Below are 23,282 nucleotides of genomic sequence, written 5' to 3'. Positions count from 1 at the left end.
ACCCAAGTCACTTTCTAGGCACCTATAAGCTCCAATGTCACTGAAATTGCCAAGAGTCCTGAATTCACTCTTGAACACTGTAGGTCTTGATCGCTTGTACTTAGAAATGAATATAAAAACCATTAAATTCTACTTCATCTGGATGACTAGTTAGTAAACTTTATGAGAAAATTAATTTTTACATAAAAGGCAAAATGTTAGTTTCAGAATAGTTCAGACATGTGAAAAGCTACTCAGTATATTTTAGCATCGTGGACACCAAACCTCATATGTAAGGTGAAACGTAACTAAGTTAACAACAGCTAACTTTCCCTGCAGCAGAGACAGAAGGCTAATTAAACCAGGAGTGTCAAAAACATGTTGGAGCTACTCAGTTAACATACGCAACCCAAATGACTTGAAGATTCCTTAAGAAAGACTCCTTAAGAATGCTGTGAACCTGCATAGCTACTTAAGATCCTCTGTCTATGAGAATAAATTATGATGACATTAATCTCTATTTATTTAGTCATTGAAACATGGTGTACATTGATGAGTTTTATATAAACATTTAGTACATCTAAAATCCACAATTGGTAAACAATCTGTGCTTGCATTTGTGTACAACATTGGCATTTATATCTGGACGTTTTGTTGTTGTGGAGACCCAGTCTCTGAGTCTAATCACATTGCTCCGTGTTACCTTAACAACTGTGACAGAAGTGATGTGTTCCTTACAAGGATCGTTGCTTCCTAGAAAAGGTGTCACACATGGGGCTAATAAACCGGGTATCAAGGAAACAAGAGAAACACAGTTGACTTTAGATAAAATACATGCAGGAGATTTCTGGAGATCCATGTCAATGCACAGCAGTGGCACAAGCAGTGTGGTACCCAGAATGAACACTCAGTTCTAACCATCAGATACTCGGGTCAAGTCTCCCTGCCCCTTCTGAAAGGGGTGGTGCTAGCCAGAGCTGGTCCTCTGCTCTGCACACTTCTGAGGGCCTACAAAAGTCACAGTTGCAGTTCAGATGTGCCAACCAGGCCCAAGGCTCTTGCTTCTTCTGGAGTCAGGCCACTCTTCAAGGTCCTTCGCACTGCAGTAGTCCCCATGGGTCGTAGCCAGAGAGACAAGAAAAGACGGGAAGTGTTAGCAAGAAGACACATGGTCTCAGTGTTATCAGTACCCTTCTTCCCAAGAACCCAGGGGAGCCCAGGGATACTCTGCTCTCATTGAATGATGTACCCTGGGAGAGAACTTGAGATCGCAAGCAGAAGAGGGATGTCCTCACAGGGTTTCTGAGAAATGGGTGCAGACTGCAGAGACTGTGGGTGGTATGTGGAACACTCATCTTCCTGGAGTGGAATGTAACAGAGAGGAGACAAAATGGGAAGCCTGGCTCTGAGGGAACAAGGAAGGAAGATAAGCAGGAGAGGGGGTCAGCAAGCTCCAACTGCAAGGCTATGGGAGGGAAAACAAAGGTACGAACGGACCTAAGGACCTGGGGCCCTCTGAGGTCAAGTGGTTGGCAGAGCCCATGGCAAGGGTTGGTGGCCAGGAAGAGTATGAGTAATGTGGGTGTCAGCCTCAACTTGACTAAGGACCTTTAGGACAGTGTTTGGGATAATCAGCAACTTCCCGAATATATGCCAAAGAGCAAACTAGGGCAATTTTGAGGAACTAGTCTCTGTCCGGGGTCTCGACAGGAGCAGAAGTCACAGCCTCACTGGGGAAAGAGCAAACTATCAACAAAACTAAATGTAAACGCCTTCCTATGGGGTGGGAAACCATAAACCAAGTGAATCCTTGAAGATGTAAAAATGGCGGGACACACGATGATAGTCTTTCTTTAGAACCTAGAGAAGCCAGGATCGATGATGCATGCACTTAACCCAGCACTCAGGAAGCAGAGACTGGAGGATAGCTATGAATTCAAAGATAGCTTTATCTACTTAGTGACTGTTAGGCCAGCCAGCACTAGCTAATTCTCTAAGAGACAGTAACTGAGAGGCCCTGAGGTTCTGAACTCACTGGTTGATTTAGATTCTTGCTTGAACAAAGACATCTACAATTTTAAATCTTGGCAGAACATGCTAATGTATACCCAAAGCTGAGATCCCCAACTCCAGAGCCTTGATACCCAACATGAGCGCCAAGGACAGCAGCAACATCTTCACCTAGGTGCTCCCCAGAAGCTAACTCTTAGCCCGTTCATCTTCAGCAGAATTATATCATTCACCCTGCCCCCAGTGTTATTTTCCTTTCTGGGAAAGAATTCCCATCAGATGTTAAAGTAGATCACATTAAAAAAAAAAAAAAAAAAAAAAAAAAAAAAAAAAAAAAAAAAAAAAGCAAGGTCTGATTGACTGAAGGAATTTGGTTTGGCTTTCTTTGTCCTTAAAAAAAAAAAGGCACAGTATTGAAATAAGCAGAAACATAAGGCTAACCCTTTCGTGCCATACCCTAGTCACCCCTGTGTGAATCTCATGAGCAAGATAAACTGGGAGTATCCTGTATTTGCATTCCCACTAAGTTCTCTGCCAGCCTGCTTTTATCTGGGGATCCCTTTTCCTCTTTGACATCCCTTATTCTCAGAGCCAAAGCCAGTGGATACTCAAGTTGCCCCATAAATGACCCAGCAGCAGGCCAAGCTGGAAAAAGAGCCTAAACCCCCCCCCCTTGGGCCACAGCTAATAATGACAGATGCTAAGGGCAGTACAGATAGATGGGCAAGAATGGGCAGCAGGTTCAGACTCAAAGGACTAACCAGTTACTTGGATGTCATCAAATGCTGTTTGGAAGGAAAAGGGAAATCCTGATAAGCCTAGAATGTTAAATGGTCAGCCTTTGGCTTGACCTCTTGCTAGCCCTAGGTTTTTTTTTTTTTTTAATCATTAACCTTCCAGAGACTATGGTAACCCCTGGGAGAAGCCAGCCTTTACCCCAGCAAGTAGCCTCTGGTGCTGGGTGAAAAGCAAAAATACAGCCTCTAGCAAACCATCTGGCGCAGTACTTGGTAGTAAGTCTTACCTCCACGTACTAGAGGCTTTCAATGGCCTTTGAGACCTCACTAGAGTATTAACTTATAGAGGATAGGGCACACACAGAAAGAACATTTGACAAGTATGGCTGCCGCCCTTCCCTCCTTAATGGTAGATACTAATAGGACCTTCTTCTTGCTAAGAAGGCAGGTGGTACTCTTAAGGAGCCACGGGGCAGTGATGGGAGCTTCCTTCTGAGTTTCTGGCCTTCCAGGTCAAATTGAAAGAAAACAAAACAGCCCCACCCTCCTGAAATGTACTCACGAGATTTGCGGTTGGCTCTGGAACGCTTTCTCTCCCGTGGCACCACTCGCTGGCTGGGCACTTGGGTGGCTGATTTGACGATGCGGTCCATGATCTCATCAGCTGCATCATCAGGGACACTAGGTGACTCCTCAGTTCCCATAGTCCATGAACTAGTGGATCCTGAAAAATTAGACAACCAGAGAACGCCATGTGATCAGAGAAAAGAGGAAAGAAGTACGATGTTACTGTTTTTCTTTGTAGCTGACATCCATCAGAAGTAGATTCCAGCAAAGATCAGGGACAGCTTCAGAGTTAGTGACATGCCTACATTGATGGCCTGTTCCCACCTGTGTCTGTCCTGCTGGTGCTGTGGAAGCCTACATTGGGCCATTAATTTTGGTTTTCCTACAACACAGCTGTGTTCCTATGTTCTCTTTGTTATCTGATTCTCTCCCTCTCTCCTGTGTAAGACATTACCACTTGCAGGTCCTATGATTACCTGAGGGCACATGACCTAAGCCATACCCTGCGGAGGATCAGTGTGACAGAAACCAAGCAGGTTGGTGATACACACTTTATGTTGGGATTCCCTCTGAGAAACAAATTGCCTTCTTCAATCACTAGCAGAGATCTTGACATAGTTTGTCTCTGAAACGCTGCTCTGTTCCTTCATAAGAAAATGTGTGTTTTGTAAATAACTACATGCTAAGACCATCCAAATCTCCCTATAGGTAGCTTCTGCCTACAGACAAGAAGAAAGTGTGAGTTTCCAAGCAACATCTGTTAGAAAGCAATAGTGATTTAAGATCCAGGACTGTGGCCTTTGTGGCAGATTAACATCCTTGTGAAAACTCTTGGATGACGATGAGTTTCTTCAGAAGGGAAGATACCAGGGGTATCCCAAACCATTCATCTCTATAGCTTAAACCTCATTTTACATTAGATGTACAGTTCTACAAGCTATAGGAGAGAGTTCTCTAATTCATAGCCTCTGATATCGTACCTAAGTAAGGCTTAGTGAAAACCAAAGAAATGCTAACTTGCCTCATTTTAAATGTTTTTATCTGCAAGCACAACATAGCATCAGTAATAGTGTCAGGGTTTAGTTCCCACCCATGGGATGAATCCCAAGTTGGGCCAGTCACTGGATGGCCTTTTCTTCAGTCTCTGCTCCAGTTTTTGTCCCTGAATTTCTTTTAGGCAGGAACAATTCTGGATCAAAAACTTTGAAGGCGGGCTGGTGACCCCATCTCTCTACTGAGGGGACCTGTCTACTGGAGGTGGTCTCTTCAGGTTCCATTTCCCCACTGTTGGGCATTTCAGCTGAGGTCACTCCCAAGGAGGCAGACACAGTTTTTAAAGTCTACTTTTGCTTAGCGTTCTTAATGGCTGTCCTCAGAGTAGAGACACCAACAGCAAAACTATCATGCAGCTGTCTCCTGGTTCTCTTTCAGCTGCTGATTTAAAATTCTGTGTCTTATCTTAAAATTTAAATTAACCTTACCTAACCACATGGGACTCCACCAATTCCAATTGCTCCTGATATATATGGGAATGCAGGTATTAAGTGACCCTGCCCTCTGATTCTTACAAATCATCTCCCATCAACACATTCCCAGTGATCTGTTTTCGATGTAGCAGTTAAGAGAAACCTAGAGGTTACCTAGAGCCATTGGTCCAGCGTTATCGGGCTGTTCTGTGGTGACATTATCTCCTTGTGACCTTGCTGTGGAATTGATTTCTTGTTTGTACCTCCTCTTTCCTTGGTCACTTCTCCTTGCTATCTGGCCACCACTTATTCTCATTCTCCCTGCTTATACACATGATCTTAGAACCTCTGCACTTCCATGCAGACATTGAGAAAAGACAGTCCTGGCCCCTCATGTACCCAATGGCCCAGGAGATTCACTGGGCTATTCCAAGACATTTAGACATAGAGGAGAGATACAGCATTCTAGGCCATAACGCACGGTATCAGTTTATCTTCATTTCTCAAACTGTGCAATTGTTTGAAAGCAAACAGACACTTGTTTCCCTTTTAGAAATGTAACCTTAAACAGTCTACAGGGGATGAGTCATGTCATTGGAGGTGTGGCGTTAATACAGAGAAAATGTTTGTTTTCACTCTGAAAGATCATGGGAATAAAGAGCTAGAGGAGACATTTCTCTGGCATTGAAAGATGTCAATGTGCCTCTATGTTTGTTTTGCTCAAACCTTCCACAGTTGCTGTTGAAAAATGAACCATCATTTCTACAGTCTCCCTATAGGTAAGTAGTGTCTTTTCTCTGTAATAAAGTTATCTTTACGTGTGGTTTTCAGCAATATGCCTATGAAATGGTTCTTTCCGTAATTAGTCTACTTATTTCTTTTATGTGTGGCGGTGTTTTGTATGTATGTGTGTGTATGTATGGTGTGTGTTCCTGGTGTCTGAAGCCAAAAGTGGGCATGGATTCCCCTGAGAATGGAGTTAAGAGATTATCTGTGAGCTGCCATGTGGGTGCTGGGAACTGAACTCAGGTCTTCTAGAAGGCTAGCCAGTGACCTTAACAGCTGAACCATCTCTCTGGCCCATCCACTCATTTTGTAGACACGTGGGAAAAGATCATTATTTCACGGTATATATGTATCTGTTCTGTTTTTCTCAGCATAATTCACTTTGCGTGTTTCAAATATATTGTCTTTGAATTCAATAATTTTCTCCTTTTCAGACAAAAATCTGCTATTAAACCTGTCCACTATGCTCCTTACTTCAGGTGTTTTATTTTAATGTGGCTTCATGAAGTCCATTTGACTCTTCTTATACATTCAAGCTATCTGTAAAGCCATCCACTTTTATTAACCTACTTGTAAGCATTTTCATTTAGTTGTTTTTTTAAAAGAAAAGTACTTGCAATGGTCATTTCAAGTCCTTGAGTATACATCCCAGTATGTTGATGACTGAGGGCTATGCCGCTAGTGTCTACTTTCCTGTAGATTATCAGCCATGTTTCCATAACCCACACACTACGATGGAGACCATTTCTCTGGGGTGGTCCACCCTAAGAATACCCACCCCCATATTGCCACCACAAGGTACCTCGGCTTGCCCGGCTGCGAGTGCGGACACCAAGCATGGGGGTGGCATCCTCCAGAGCAGGAGACGAGGTTTTCAGCACAGCCTTCATGTTCTCGTGTTCCGCTGCATCCTCAGCATAGCTCAGACCCTGGGGCTGGCTCGGTGCTGCTGGAGAGCTGCCCGAGAACTTGCCAGACTGCCAGACCAAAGCGAGGTTAGAATGTGGGGGGGTGCTTGTCAAAGAGGCCACCAAGCTTAGAAACTGTCCACTCAAGGGAAACACTCTCCCCCCTGCTTTCTCTTTGTTTGTGTGCGTTCAGTATATCATGGAGTCCTGTCAGACATGGAGAATGCCAGCAAGGGCACAGATCTCTCTGCAAGAAGATCTAACACCAGAAAGAGAGGCCCTAGAAGGACCTTCGCTGCTCTCCATCCTGCCCTGGAGTGGATGCCACCTCAGACAGACTGACATTAATCCCTGGGAGATTAAACATCAAACAGAACACTGCTGCGTCCTGATATTTGTCTTGCACACCAACTGTCTTGAGCTTCGTTTTCTGTGTTACTTCTGAGGATTCTTGTAGACTTAACCTCATCTCCCTTTTATGGAAAAAGAAAAGGGACTCTCCAAGAATCGTGGCTTGTCAGAGGTCACAAATGTGTTGAGCTTCAGGTCCCAGAACAGAACATGCCAGATAAATTCAAACTGAAACTGAATCCTGCTATTCTACGTATACTTTTGTTAAGATGCTTGCTGTATCAAGGATTATAAACACAGGTTGATTTTCTCAAAACTGCAGGGCACATATGTTTTAAGAGGTCCAGAACTCTATACAGAGCCCTCGATGCGCACGTCTGGATTAAGAACAAGAGGATGAGCTTGGACCAAGATCAGCTCCAAGTTCTTGCTTCTCAGCCAGTGCTACAGACCTGTGACAAATCTGTGACTTACTCTGCCTGTGCTTCTCCTGCCTCAGTGTCCAGGGCGACTCCCACTGCTCGCCTTTCTCCTTGACTCTGGGATCTCTGTATATTCACCCTGTTTTGTTTTTATTTTTGTTTTGGATGCCGTGGATCAAACCCGGAGCTTTGTGTAAGCAAGGGCTGCAACACTGAGCTCCACCCCCAGCCTGATTCTATTTTGTTTTGCCCTTTATATGTTTGGGTTTTTTTGGTCCTTGTTATGCCCCTGGTCAGAAACTCATAATTCTCTTGCCTCAGTCTCTCGGGTTCTAGGATTACAGACATGCAGCTCTGTGCTTAGCTTGGGTTGTAAAAAGCACAGAAGGGGTCTGGTAGGGAAACTGGTCCACTTATCCAGCCTCTCTTGATCCTAGTGACAGAATACTGATTAGTTGTGGTCTGGGGACATCGAAAGATGTAGTTAGTGAGTGCCTCAGTTTCTGGTACAAACAGCAATGACAAGAGCTGATCAGATGGTTAGAGATCACATGAAAACCAATCAGAGGATGTCCATGCAGTTTTCCAAACGGTGCTAACACTTCATGCCGACTGTGTTAGGTTACTCTACAGCACACAGGGGAAGGGCAAATGTGGTATTCTTCAAACTCGTGAACTGTCATACCTCAGTGTCATCCTCGTCATCAGTCTACCAGAAAGGACAGGTCAGGACAAGATAGAGAAGACAGAAGGATTCTTAGAAGGTACAAACATCAGCATAGATGAGATAATCTCACTGACAGACCACACCCAAAGAACAGAAAGCAGGCGCTAACAGCAGGGCACACTGATGTAAGTCAGAAGGTGCCAGGCTCTCTCTCTATACTTACTGGGTGCTTTCTTAGTGTGCCAAGATCACACTGATAGGATGCAGGATGTATTTGAAGGGCTTCAGGTCAACTTCCCGAGGAAACCCATAAGGTCAGTAATCAGCCTCCGTGAACACTCCTAAACTTCTGTACTCTTCGTGCAGCTGGCTCTGTGTGCTTGGCCCACCATTACCTACTGGCTTCTAAGGCCTCGGTAAGTAGACCGGCCTTTGTTTACCTGGCTATGCCTATCAGAGGCCTCCTCTCTTTATCCCAAGATCTAGGTCGTTCACTGCCCAGCCTGTGGAGCCTTCTACACAGGTCATACAGGACACATGAAAAAATTCCCAAGCACAACATATTATACTACAATCTCCTTAGATACAGAATGTTGTTATTCATTCCTCGAGGGAGTCACCAGAAGTCACAGACACTGTGCTACAATTACTTTATCAGTAGATGTGCTTCAAAGACCCTCTCATAAATACAAAGGGAGCATGAAAAATCATGCCAGTATCTTGATTTAAACCCAACATACTTTTTAATGTAAGTATTTCCACAGAGGCCAGAGGCCAGGCCAACAAACCAGGCATGAATGTTTGAGAACTGAGTATAGTTTTAGACTGTAAGATAACAAGTCCTCTCTAGCATCCTTCTTACTGAGTGAATTATCGGTTTAGTCAGGATGGTTGGCATTTTTTATCAGGCATATGAACATATGTAAGATGCTGTGTTTTCAAGCCCTCGAAAGGTCATCAGTCCCTTTCCTATAGAAGAAGTCAGGGCTAAACGGTGAACGATCCCATCCTAGGGTCCTTCTTCCCTCTGCAATGGAGTCCTATGACTTGACAAGCTGAGTCCCAGAGACCATTTGGATTAGGACTGGAAGCACAGCAGAGAGGTCTCTGTACCCACAGAGAAACCAGAGAAACCAGGGATATTAAGCACACAGGATTTTCTTTCTGATGGGAGAGATTTTTTTTTAAAAAAACCTGCTTTTCCATCCAGAAAGCTGGGAATTGGGAGTGATCAATAGCCCAGTGATCTGTGTTATCTACTGGGCCAGGCCAGCTCCTACAACCAAGACTGGAGGTGACTAGTAATCTAAATGACCCCTATAGCCAGGGGTTCCCCAAGCTCTTACAGCCAGGAGCAGAGGTTGCTAATAGCCCAAATGGCCTCTAAATTGTCTGTATGACTGACACCAGGCCAGAATCTTCTTAGGCCCTTAAGCTTATCTCTAGAAGCTATCTTCTCGGAGGAGATGGCGCGTACACATAATTACACTTCCTTGTGCAGTGTGAGATTGTACTACACCAGGAAACTTTTCCAAGTTACACTGGGCTTAAGTGTGTTATGAATAAACTGCTTAATATCAGACTCCCCAAATTTGTGACCCAGGTTGACAGAGTCGATCTTAACCGTTTTCATTCTCGTCTCTTTGCGGTTTGCTTCCTTGCCTGGACACCTGCAGGTTCCCCTCAAACAGTCACCCCTGATCTGGAAGCAGGTTAGGACAGAAAGGTGAAGAAGGAGTCCCACACTGGATCACTCATGGACGGACCTCTGGGCTGTGGGAAAGGGGCCACTGCAAGCTTGGAAGGTCGGGGAGGGCAGCAGATCAGACAAGGCAGTCTCCCAGAGTTCCCGCACACTTATTGTACACTGCTACCGTACAAATCTATTTATTTTGTGTCTACAATAAAACTGACTCTCTACAGAATTCTCTAAAAATTCTCCTTTCTAACTCCAATGTTCAGGGCTCCCCAACTCTGAGTCTACTGTGTGGCTTCAGTTTCAGCTGTGACTGCATCATTTTCTAATCAGATTGTGTCATCCCTGGGTTATGACCTTGCCTCTCACTGTCCTCACGTCTGCCCTCGCACCCTAGTGCTGGGCACACAGCAAGCCCTTTCTTAGAGTTGGGAAAAGTAAAGGTTGTCTGGCTATAGGAACAATATTCTAATATTCCAGAAGGTGGCAGGCTTTCCACACAAATACTACCTTGACCTCTGCTAAAGTGGACTAGTTTGAAAGTTAACTTTGAAGAAATCTGTATTGTCCAGATTTTAATAGAAATTTAAATACTTTTGAATCACACTCTAGAAACGTCTACCTCTCCAGAGCCAAATGTTCTTGAAGAAGGACAAATTTAAAACGTAGGAGGCTCTGTTAAAAAAAATTGCAGGAATTTGGCAAGAAATTTTAATGTGTTTTCCTAACTATAAGCATATTGGACTTGTGTTGTTTGCCTTACAATATGTCTAATTTTCACAGAAATAAATGATTCCTTTTTAAGACTTTTAAAAATAACACTTTGGAACGAAATGTAGGTCAGAGTTTGTCCAAGTGGCTCCAATTTGCTTTCTGAATACCACAGAAAGCTGAAGATTCAAGGGAACCAGATTTTCAAGGATGGAATAGCCTGGCTGATAGCACCAATATTCAGAGTTGTGAAGGGCTGCAGAACAGGCTCCTTCTGGGAGATAGTCAAGAAGCAACCAAGGAAGCAAGAGGTTTGGGAAGAAGAGGAGCATAGGGGACAGAGAGTCCATGGCTCCTCTTAGAACTGCCTTTTAAATACAAAGTATCTTTAGTCAGAGCATCTGGGCATCTGCAGGAAGTCAGAGGCCTCAGGAATGCTCACTCTTAGTAAACACACTCCCTCTCCGCCTGCACTGTGAACACTCTCCTGGCCACAGATGGCAGCCTCCATAAGGTCTTCGTTGATGTCTTTCCTCTGCAGTCACATCTGCCTGACTTGAGTTCAGCAGAGGCTTAAGCCCCCAGAGTGATGGCAGTCCTGATTGTTTAACTCCTTACTCCTTCCACTCCCCTTCTTGGGAAGCCCAGGACGACAAGCTCTTGTACCAGTGGGGAAAGTTCATGGACACTAATACAAACAATGAAAAAAAAAATCACATTGAGGCTCTCTCCAACAGGTTCCAAAGAGGACCTAACGGTTCCGATTCCTGTTTCATCCAAGCCTACTTAAGAAAGTAAAGAAAGGAGGATTCCCTGAAAGGGGGAATTCTACGAAAATGTCTTCATTTTTTCCAAAATGGTACTGGTAATAATGAAGGAGTTAGCAGTCTGACTTTCATGTTACACAAAGGCACGCTGGAAAGAAACTATGTGCTGGGCACCTTTGTCAGTCTGCAGTTCTTTCCTACGTCCCTTCCAGCTCCAGTTACGGAACACACCATGTCTATATAACATCTGCAGTTAGCCTGCCCATTTTTCTGCTTCACGGTCCTTTCCCTGGATGTGTGATATGGTGCCTAGGTAGGCTTGTGGATGAGGAGAAAGCTAGAGAGCCAGCCATATGGGGAGATACGTGTCAAGGGTACCCCCAGGTGCTGTGGAGAAACTTCTGTGAGGATTAATGTCCTCTGGGATAGATATCTTCCAACCCCAATACTCTGTGACTCAAATTATGTGACTACCGGGTTACATCTTAGAGAAGTAACATCAGTTTGTCAATCCACCTTCTCAAATTGAGTGGCTGATTGATTATATAGTGACTTGACATTTTTAGGAGAATGAAAACCCTGATTTAATGTCAAACAAATACACCTGCCTTCCTATGCTAGGTGGCGTTACCCGCTATGCACCACCATCCCACTTCTCATCAAATGTCAACGCCTATCAGTACCAACTAACACCAACATGGCTCCGCCTCCAGGCTCCCTGTCTTAATTTCCACTGCCTCGGTACCTGTGTGTTACACAACAGACTTCTACCAACGTGGCGGAAGAGGGCTTTGAGAGCACTTTGTAAACGAGGAAACGTTTGCGTTGCTGTTCACAAACAGGAAGGAGAAAACGACACCTCCTTCCAAAATTGTGCAGCCCTCATGATTTCTCTTACTCTGGCACCTGGATTGCTGAGACTTACGTCAGTGATCATCTTCCCTCTCGTCTTATTTCTCTCTCTGTGGTTGGCTCGTTTCTGCTTCTGCTGCAGAACCCTTTCCCTGGTCGTGCGGTACTCCAGAGCAAACTCGCTGATGATCCTGCAGAACTTGTTGATGTTCACCTCCCGAATCGCGTAAGGGGGATGGCCCATGAACAGTAAAAACGAGTGAAATCTGCACGCAAAAGACAGGGATGACAGTGACGTTGCTGCTAAGGAGCCATACTTACTTGTGCAGAGTTTTTCCTATAAGAAAGCCCCGAGCTAGGCTTTCTGCAGGAGAGCACGTCTTATTCCCAGGCTTCTTAAGTTGAAGCATCTTCTTGGGTAAAAATGAAACAAAAGCCAAGTTCATTTCACATTCTCATCTGTTGACATGGTGCTAAGTCTGGTGGATGGTTTCAGACTACTTTCTTAACTGCCTTTATGTTTGTAAATGGATTTGCCAAGCTTTCCAGAAAAATGATCAAGTTATATCTTGAGGGAAGACACAGCGCAATTTCTAGATTCTATAAGAACCGTATGGGAACTGTGAGGTGTTTGAAAGCCCTCACTTAGCTCTTGAGTAACTGTGAATGTGCACAGATGACATACTTTAAAAATGGGTTCTAAATAGGTGCTTCTAAGAATTTTGAAACATTTTTCTTGCGGTATTAAATATACAATAATAATTGAACTAAGACATGCCAAATAAGTTGAGTTCCTACAGCTACTGTGTTTATAAATTAAAAGCTGCCAAGCTGAATCTGGTCACTCCTGCTTGCTGAGGCAGGGAAACTGAGAGTGAGGCAAGCTCGGCCACTACCACAAACAAACTTGTTAGATTCCATTTGTTTTGTAAAGCACACAAGGTTACATACAAGAAAGCAAAGTAGGGAACATTTTTTTTTGGTAGAACAAAGAGTATTATATAAATAACACCATTACTTATAGACAAAACCTCATGGCTTTGATCTCTTCGATTTGTACAGTTTTGATACGGATGCAATTTGGTTTTCAGTGAAGGACACTTTGCTTTTCTTTTGTAAAACATAACAGAGTAAAACATGTAAATTGTTTTTAAAGGAAAGGGGGCTGAAAAATGCTAAAGGAAAAATAAACAACAAAAAAGAAAGTCCTTAGAAGAAAACAAGATACAAATTTCTATTGCTTTGGATTAGATGTATTTTTAGATATAATACCAAAAACATAAGCAACCAGTAAAAAAATAAACTGAACTGCACCACAATTAAAAACTTTCATTTTTCAAAGGACATTACCCATAGTGGAAGCACAACCTGCAGAATGGGAGAAAGTGTCTGCAAATCGCATAAGTGATAAGGTGCCCCTACCCAGGATATACAGAGACACCTCAGGACTCCAGGCTGAGAAACAGACATTTCTTATTTTATAAAAAGACAAATAGCCAAGAAGTACATAAAAATATGTTCAAATTGTTAGTCAACAGGGAAATGAAGGTTGAAACAACATGCTATGTTGCCTCATGCCCGCCGATGGCTTCATAGAGTATCCACAAGGACTGGGAGAAATTGCAGTTCTCTTTCAGCAGTGAAGGGAGCAGATGAGGGTCAACTGCTATGGAGAGCCCCTAGCAGAGCTCTTCAGAAAGTGAAAGACGTTTCCCACATGGCTAGCAGTTTTCCTCTTGTGCATAAGTCAGACAAGTAAATGTGTGCACATACAAAAACACCTACACAAATGTTACAGCAGGATCACAGTAGGAGCGCAATGTTCACCTACAGATGAACCCCTAAACTGCATACATATGCACACAAGCACCATATGGCTAGCTCCACCCTCTGCCAATCTGTCATGACTCCAACCACTGTGGACCCATCATTGTCATTATTCAGGACGGAATAAGGCCTTTCTGTGATCCGTAGAAAATCCTAAAGGGACACAGAAGCCATAGGAGCCAAGAGCCATAGGATGGGCAAGGCATTTAGTACAAGCCATTTGCTATGCTCAGGAACACTTTGCTCATATGCTGGTCCATGGATGATGATGGTGATGGTGATGATGGGAATGTTCTTTATCCCACAGATCTCTCTCAAATTATCACCTCCCCAGTGAGCTTTCCCAGGCCATCCTACATAAAGCAGCATCTTCCGGTCACTGCTGACCCATGCTACTCCAGCCTGTGCTTACTGCCAAGTGACATTACTTATCAGATGTAAAATAGATATTACAAGGATAGGATGGTGTACTATCCTGCATATGCTGTCTTCTATCACTATCCAAGAGTTGTACATATACAAGAACCAACACAGGAACCTGTTCTCCACAGATAGTAACTCTACTTTGTCTCATCCTTAATAATGACCTTTCTGACTCCTCTTTTTTAATGTAAATAAAAGTCTTATATAAAACTCAAAATAGCTCATTCTCTACCATCAGAGCACTGTTTTAGATCCAAGGGCATAAAAACCTAATGTATAAGCTGAAAATATGACTTAAGTATATATGCTGCCAACTAGGGAGTGAACAAGCACATAGACTTTGTACCTGAGAAAAATATTCAGATATGCATTTGAAAGAAAGACTCAATACATCTGTTCAGAAAGGCAAAGCTTATGACTTTGAGGAAGATAATAGACTAGCTGACTGTAACCTTTGGGTGACAGGTCTCATAGCTATGGAGGGACTAGCTCCCATTACTAGAAGTGCAAGTCAAGACAAGAATCTGCACTCCTTTCCATTACCAGCCTTTAAATCAGGTGTGCCATTTACTGAGGTGATGGGTTCCATTAGGAGGAAGAGTCTTCAGAAGTAGGGTGCCAGTCTGGGTGTTTGCCTAGCTTCTGCCTTCTCCTATGCCTATCTGCATAGGGGAATGCATATCTACATGGGTATTCCTACCTACAGACCCTGGCTGTGGTTCACCAGGCCCTCTAGAAAGAGGCTCCCCCTCCCCCACCTCTCCTCTACTTTCTCTTCCATGCCTTTCATAGTAACTGCTAGCCAATGAACCCATGGGAATGACTGAGTTTAAGCATCGCCCATGATGCAACTGAAGGCTGTTAGGGCAGCAGGATAAGATGAAAAAAATGTGCAGGTGCCAGCAAACAAGATTTTCTATGATGGACAAAAGTTTCGAAAGCCAAGGATTGCCTGAAGCAACAGTTGTGCAAACAAATTTAACTTTCTGATCTGAACCTTTACAGGTAGGCCTGCATGGTAAAATGATTTTACTGATTATAGGGTATAAGGCCCTAATTTAAGGTGTTCCTCCTCCTCCTCTTTGGTCTATTTCCCAAGATGTGGGGTGAAAGACTACCCTGTTAGGTCTGGGCAGTGTTAAGGACACAAAGCAAAGCAGTAAGTCTCAGTTTAACAGCGAACTCCTGCTTTAGTCAGTTCTATAAGCCAGGCTCCTACTAAAGACTTCATTTGAAAGTCGAGGGCTCCAAAGTTTGGTTGCTACCATAGATACCACCTGTCAGTCATGGGACTTTCAGTACTGACCGTAGCTATAGAGAATTTCTAGTCTATTCTGGTCATCCCCAGTGGCAGAACCAATAGTGAAGAATGAATGCGGTCAGGTCACACAGGAGCAACCGTCATCCACGTGACCACCTTGGATGGATCAATTCGAGAAAATGCAACATAAGGAATAGCTTTAGCAAGGGGTTGGGGATTTAGCTCAGCGGTAGAGCCCTTGCCTAGCAAGCGCAAGGCCCTAGGTTCAATCCCCAGCTCCGAAAAAAAAAAAAAGAAAGGAATAGCTTTAGCAATGAAACAAGCTTTTTAAATCTATCTTCATGAAATGGTTACCAAAAGCAGGCACAACAACTTTATAAGACTTTAATGAATTTGCTCTAGTTTTAAGAACAGCCCAAACAGAAATTGTTTATTTTCATGTGTTTTAAAGTTGGTAACCACTTGCAGAGTAAAAAAGATAAAGGGCCAAAGCAGCCCACATCCTCTTTTATAACTATGTCCAAAGCATAGTGTACCCTGAGTAAGAAATGTGACAAGATATCTTTAAATTCTTCTATATAAAGGCAATATAATGTAATTGAAATGTAGATGTAGCTGGATGAAATGGAGTTATGGGATTTATAATTAAGCAAATGTCCTGATTAACAAGTAATCCATCAACCTAGAAATACTATTTATATTTCCAAAATTGCTGTCCTGCCCAGCACTTTATATGCCCTCCCCTGCCTTTTCTCACTAGTTGCCATCAAGGCCAAGAAAGAGGAGTTGGGGACATCACTCAGTAGGTAAAGTACTTGCTACCCCTTTCTAACAAGGGGAGCAGCCACACAGATGAGTAGAAGCTTTCCAGATGACTGCCATTCCTGGGTCAAGAGGAAATTTTGCATTAAATTATCCCCAGGATTCCTTCCAATTAAGATTCAATGGCGTTGTTTTGCACACATAGATATCTAGATGTCAGTGCCAATGGAATACCTACTATGTACCTAGAATACATAGTAACATTTTTGTAATTTAGCCTTCTGATCCTTGTGTAGGAAATTCTTCCATTTACTATAAGATCTTCAGCACTCATACCTGTTAATTATTCTCCGATGGACGATCTTTAAAATTATAATTCGCTCTGCACAATCTTTTAGGAGCTCTGACATCCGCTGTTTTAAAACTGGTTTCATTTCATGTTTTGCAATGGCCTTGAGGTGGTCCCACGAAGCTTTGCATCGTCTCTCCATCTGACACAAATTATCCTGAAGTTGATCAAAGTCAACCTGAAAATCAGGGGGAGAGAGAGCACAGCAAATGCCTGGAACCATTGCACACCAGCCCGAGCCAGGAGCCCAAAGTGCCTCCAGAAGGAAACAAGCGTCAAAACCGAATTTACATCTTGAAATACAAACTTATTTATGGCCTAGAATCGATTCCCATGTGCGTTTTACACTGTGTCCACATCAACTTATTTAGTGATAAAACTGCTCTCCAAGTGAACCCAATACAAGAGTCCCCTTTGCTTGCCTTGTTTGGAAAGAAATGTTCTGAGAATATTTGAGAACTGTAAATTCAAACACGAAGTGAAGGAACCTGGTACAAGATGAGCTGGGTAGAAGTCTCATAAACCTTTTCAGGGTCCCCTTGTTCTTTGGGCTAATATTTTACTAAATACTAAGGAACTTCCCCCTGTCATCGGAGGCTCTGCTATCCTCACCCAGCAAAGAACAGCTGACTTCTCTTCACCAAAATTCAGTTTATGAGAACAATGATTGGATCCATCTATCATTTACATATTCATCCAATGCTCACGAAGCACCTGTGCCCAACGCTCCCCGTTTCAGGTGTTGAATGCACAGAGGTAAAGAGAGCACAGAAAGTACACAAAGACAAGTGCAGGATGTAAGTGAATCCATGTCAGCAAGTGGTCTCATGCCATAGATCAAGCTCTACAGTACCCTCAAGGCCCATGTGTGAATGGAGGTGGAGAGGCATAAGATCCTGAGAGTTAATGCAAGCCACACATGCACAGTTACTTGACACACAGCATAAATGAATATTCCAGGAAGTGCAAAGAGTTTGGAATGACCTGAATAGCCCCATCTGAGGCTTTCTAAAGTAATACAGAGGGTTAATTAGTCCAGAAAAAAAGAAATACACTTGATGGGAACTGGAGAAATGGCTTGTCGGTTAAGACCACTGACTTTCCTAGAGGAACCTAGGGTTCAATTCTCAGCAACCACATGTCAGCTCACAACTGTCTCTAACTCCAAAATATAATACCCTTACACAGATATGCATGCAGGCAAAACACCAGTGCATATAAAATAAAAATTAAAAAAATACATTTGTGGGCTAGACTTAGTAGAATAGGAAAGACACTGAGAGGGACATGAAAAGAACGAGAACTAAGTAGAACTGGGCTGAGTTTAGGGGCCAAGGTTAGATGGAAATGAGCAGCAGTGGGAGAGGGTAAAGGGGAGACAGACAGAAAGAAGTCTGAAAGAGGAGATGACCAAAGAGGTCAGGACAGAGAGAGAAGCAGGGCCCAGAGGGAAAGACCCAGGGGTGTATGGGCAGCCTCACCCTCAGAAGGCAAGGGAAGCAGTCAAATCAACAACAGAGAATCTGTGAGAGGACCTGCCACACCCATGGGAGGAGGACTGGGAGCCCAGAGCATTCCCGAGGCCAGGAAAGCAGGGCGAAGCCTCAGATGGGCTTAGTGCTATGGATCTGCAAAGGTTCTTTGAAGTTTGGAAGAAGGCAACAGATAGCTGCTGTCTTTGGTCCATGGTCTCCTGCTGCAAGACATAAGGGTCTGAAGTAGCTGTCATCTAGAGTAACTGCTGTGGGCAGTTTGGATATGTGGGGTCAGTATGTAGGCAAAGACAACTCATGTAGCTATATTTTAATGTCTAATAGGCATTTAGGAAGGGCCTGGTGTTGAGGAGAGCCCAGGACAGCCCATTGGATATTGTGGCCTGATATCGAAAATTCTGTGTTAGGCTCAATTTGGTTATAGCCACCTCCAACTAGAGAAGACCCTGGGTAGAACTAAGTAGAACCCATTTATTTTGAGTGGCTCTGGAAGCCGGGACAAAAGAAAAGGGGATCTAGGGAGACTGACTTTGTCTTGAATTCCTAACAGAACCTTGTTCTGAGGAAGGACTTGTGGAGGTCGCACACCAGAGACTGCAGAACCATGAAGGGCCTTTCTCTATTACTCAGGACACTCCATACACGTAAAGGCCAGAGCCAAGTACCCACCACAGAACAGTGTGGCATGCATCCGCATTGCAGGACTGTATCTGAAAAGCCTTCTGTGAGTTCTGACAGGGATGAAACACCACTAGCTAAGCCTCTTTTTACCTCAAGGCAGGTATACCATGAAGTCAACTGAGGGACTTGGCTGGGTAAACTGGTGACTGCCAGACTGTGACTCCTGAGGCAGGTGAAGGACACTCCCAGTTACCTGCTCACATGCTCATCCGATGCCTGGTGGAGAAGAGATCTCCTTCAAGGAGATCTCTGCAGCCCTGACTCTACCTCTTGGCCACTCTGCTCTCGAGCCACACCTCATGTTCGACTGCAGTGTATCCTAACACTTCCTATTCACACTCCTGTGCCCACTGTACTTCCAGAAGGTTTTCCACAGAGGCTGGGCTTCTGTGCCCTGTTAGAGATTCCTGTCCACCCCACAAGCTTCCAGCAAATCCATAACTTCATTTTTCTCAATTCTGTTGTCTTTGTGTTTCTCTGGGCATTGTTCTGACTCGGTGGTCCCCCTACCTTGCAAGCTGCTAAGTGACCACATTACTGCAATGGTCTCATCCCTAACCAGCCATATGCTAACAGAGATAGTAACTGCACTTTAAGAGCCTGCAGCTGAGAGTCCAACACTGTATACTGTTTATAGCCCTGTGAAAATGTTTCCTGTGTGTATCATCGGAACGGCCAATCTTGGAGTGCTGGGGCCAGTTGTACTGATTCCAGATCTCGCCCCGGGTACTACGGAATCTCAGAAGGAGCCAGATGGTATATTTTGACATGTTTGCCTACCAATATTGGTATTGCAATATTGGAGATGGTAGTCTGGAAGGTAACATACTCAGCAGTGAACACAGGAGTAAGGATTACGTGACAGGCTTGCCCCTCATACCTCAGTAGGAAAGAATCTAACCAAGGACCAAGATCTTAAAAGAGGAAGATCTTAGGAAAAAGATCTTAAAAGTTCAGAAATGGCATGAAATGAATCACAGTTGTGAACTCCAGAGCAGACGGTACGGGCAGCACTGAATGGCTTACGACCAGAGGCTGTGTGCCTCTGTGGTGACGCAGAAGACCCAACAGTGAGGCCCATGAGGCCAGCTGTTTCAAGGCCATGGACATACCTTGGCTGACCTAGTGATGGCCCCAATCTCTGAGTACAGATCCGAGCTGTCCGGAAAGTTTTCCACTACCATGGTGCACACGTGGTGGAGGAGAGACTGCTTGTGCACTGTATCTTTGACTTCTGGAACCTTCTCGAGGTAGCTTAACTCAAATGCTTTGGCCTGTTTGGTGACATGAGAAAAACAAGTATTAACCAGGCTCTTTCAGCTGGCTCAATGTCTGTCTACAGTAGCCCAGTGTTTAGTTTCTCCAAGGCTGGCAGGCCACACACTCTTTCTTCTTCTTCTTCTTCTTCTTCTTCTTCTTCTTCTTCTTCTTCTTCTTCTTCTTCTTCTTCTTCTTCTTCTTCTTCTTCTTCTTCTTCTTCTTCTTCTTCTTCTTCTTTTTCTTCTTCTGCTACTCAAACTGGAGCAGTCACTCTCACCACATTCCTGAGCCACCTCCCAGGGCTCTCACAGATGTTTGACAACTGCCTAGCAACAGTTTCTTTCTTCTCTGACCATTACTGAATGTCTATGTTCTGGCCAACGTCAGGCTTTCAACAGCTACCAAAAGTCTGCTTTTTTAAAAAACAGTGTCAGGCCTGGAAAAATGGCTTGGCAGTTATGGTGGCATACAGCTTTGCAGAGGACCAGTGTCATCACAGCACCTATACTGAATGGCTCACAACTCTGCTGGGAACTCTAGCTCTAAGACATCCAAAACCTCTAGTTTCTATGGGTACCTACACCATGTGTGCATGCACACACACACACACACACACACACACACACACACACACACACACACAAACAATTAAAAACAAACTGAATCTTACAAAGAATATCAGAATGTGTAAAAGCCTAAATATTTGAGTGAGAAGCTTAGAGGAAAAAAGAGTCTCTGGATGAAAATCCCAATGTTAATGTTTTAGAGCCTTATTCTATAAAGTATATATATATATATATATATGTATATGTATATGTATATATGTATATATATATATATAATTTCAAGCTTTCTTATAGAAGATTTCATATTCAAATGCATGGCCCCTGGTATTTCAAGGACAGAAATCTCTGAATTTTCAGCAAGAAGACATGTTCCACTGTGCTTCAGGGACTTGAAGGTACAGATCCATCAGCAAATGATGGCAGAGGCTTTGTGATAAAGGCTGCCAGGGAGTGAGGGCTGGGAAGTCTTACGTTAGTTCCATTTAGAAAGTTCCCAATGGCAAGGAGAGTAGACAGGATGAAGCCCAGAGTCTTATTGTTCTCCAACTGGTCTATTCCTTCCTTCAGGTCCAACAGTGGTTCAGCCACTTCCTTTCAGATAAAAAGAAAAAGGGAGATGAGTAAGAAATGAGTAAGAGTTTTGGCCCCTTTTGTTCTTCCTACGTTTGCGTAGTCTAAAGGAATAACCAACCACTGAGCAACAATCCCTCGCGCAGGATAAACTTGTGTGACAGGCATTTGGTCCTGGATGGTAGCAGAGGGGGATGGCAGGTAGGCCTATCCCCAGATACCACAGTGAAGACCATGTAATGCTTGTGCTGGAGAGAAGAGTGCTCGCTCTATCTTCCCTGGTCCTGTGCAGCATTGCTCTATCTTCCCTGGTCCTGTGCAGCATCTGAGCTCCGGCAGGAGCCCAGGTCATTCCCCTCAGTCTCCTCCACCAGCCATGCTGACTTCCAAGGCCACCTCTCTTTCCTCGTTTCCTCATTGGCATTATATTCCTGCTTTGCAGGCAGATGACTATACACACAGTGTCCTCATAGTCTACGGCCACTTCAGTCTCCTGTACACACGCACTTTGAGTCCTCACAGTCTGTGGACCACAGGCACTCCATGAGGGTCACCTCTTAGCCTGAGTTACTTATGTAGTAATGTTCAATCTTTTGACATTATGACATGGCACTGTTATCTACAAAGTTTATACTCAAGAACCACATTAACACACACACACACACACACACACACAGAGAGAGAGAGAGAGAGAGAGAGAGAGAGAGAGAGAGCTCCAGATTATCCATGACGCCTGTAGGCTTTGGATCAGCCACGGTTCTTATTTCTGTCACCCCTCAGACACTTAGCCTGCCCTGCAGCCTCGCTGGCCTTTACCTAGGAAGTTTTCACTTGCCTGGATTCCCACACCAGGATGGTCAACCTTAGTCTTTCCAGCAGCCCTGACTTTCTAGTCCTCAACCACAGCTAGTCACGCATCATCCTCAGCGCCATCTTACTTTGCTAGAATCACCTAAGCATGCCAGACGGTTCACAACTGAGTTATGACAGTCACCCAGCAGTCTTACGTGTCTTTATTTCCACTTGATTCCAAGAGTTCAGACGTAAAATGGATCAAATAAAATCTCTCATCCAAAATACATAGGACTCAGACATGTTTCATATTTTGAAATATTTGAATATGCCTAATAAGACCCCCCCAGAGATGGGATCAAGTATAAGGATGAAACTCACGCAGGAATCATAACACACTCATTACAACCAAGCCAGAAGGTAATTTCAGGCAATATTTTAAAAATACTTTTAGTGTACTTCTACTTCATTATGTCTTGTCACATGAGTCAGGTATGGAATGTTCACTGCAGTATCATTTTGGCCCTCAAACAGTTTTGGATTTTTGTGCATTCAGGTTTTAGATTTTTTTTATTAGAAATGCTCACCCTGAAAATTTCCCTCAAGTCTCCCAAACTCACTATTGTATAGCATATCCAGTACAGACAGCAACCTGTTAACTCTTCTAGGCTCCAGTCTTCCTCTTCTCTGGTACTAAGACCCCTCCAGTTCATCATCTAATTCCCACTGGCCTGTGTTTAGCCTACAAGAGCATGTCCACTGACCTGTTATGAAACATCTTCCAAATCCAAGTACTACTGCTCAGAGGGAGACTCAGAAAGTTACCAACATTTACAAGTCTCAGGAATGTCCTTAAACACAAGACTCACAAGACCCCCTTCGCCAAGCTACATAAGAAGTAACAACATCTAGAGAAAAAGACACTCCTCCAGCTTTCTGTATGTTGATGTTCGGCAGGGCACTTCAGGGACACCCATGGTTCTATAAATCTGTGTGAGCTAGCTGTGTTCTTGTAAGTAACCCCTGACCCACCCTCATGTGAGTAACCCTGGTAAATTCTGGTTCACTGAATTAGACTTGAGTGGAAATCTTTCTTTGGTCTTCTGTTACTACCCAGGGTGGAGAGATGTTTGTTTAAAGCTTCCTAGGGAAGTTACATACCATAACCCAGTGTAGGAAGGGTGCTGTGCCTTCCACTTGCTGTTTTTAATAAGAGTAACGTCCAGTACCTTTCTCATCTAAATCCTCCCTCAACCCGTGTGTGTGTGTGTGTGTGTGTGTGTGTGTGTGTGTGTGTGTGTGTCTGTCTGTCTGTCTGTCTGTCTACCTGTCTCACTGTAGGAGCACAGAGACATATACTACTCTGTAGCTTCTTAGTT

The 23,282-nt window shown here is 43.8% G+C and overlaps 1 protein-coding gene across 6 annotated transcripts in view; it reads right to left on the bottom strand.

Annotated features, from left to right (window-relative positions):
• Positions 1-478: 478 nt before the first annotated feature.
• Positions 479-23,282, bottom strand: part of Fhod3 (formin homology 2 domain containing 3) — a 440,137-nt gene continuing 417,333 nt past the window's right edge. For 3 of the 6 annotated variants that reach the window (NM_001415720.1, XM_087591989.1, XM_087591990.1), the window contains 8 exon segments: positions 479-1,079; positions 3,289-3,450; positions 6,348-6,522; positions 7,912-7,935; positions 11,993-12,185; positions 16,529-16,719; positions 19,828-19,989; positions 21,013-21,132. In NM_001415720.1, the coding sequence (NP_001402649.1) occupies positions 997-1,079; positions 3,289-3,450; positions 6,348-6,522; positions 7,912-7,935; positions 11,993-12,185; positions 16,529-16,719; positions 19,828-19,989; positions 21,013-21,132 (1,110 nt within the window). In that variant the 3' untranslated portion in view covers positions 479-996. 6 annotated transcript variants of the gene reach the window in all.

Source organism: Rattus norvegicus, chromosome 18 (genome assembly GCF_021556685.1).
Source record: "Rattus norvegicus strain SHRSP/BbbUtx chromosome 18, alternate assembly SHRSP_T2T, whole genome shotgun sequence".
NCBI classification, from domain to species: domain Eukaryota; kingdom Metazoa; phylum Chordata; class Mammalia; order Rodentia; family Muridae; genus Rattus; species Rattus norvegicus.
Note: the sequence above shows the minus strand (reverse complement) of the source record. Positions and strands in the feature narration are given on the sequence as shown.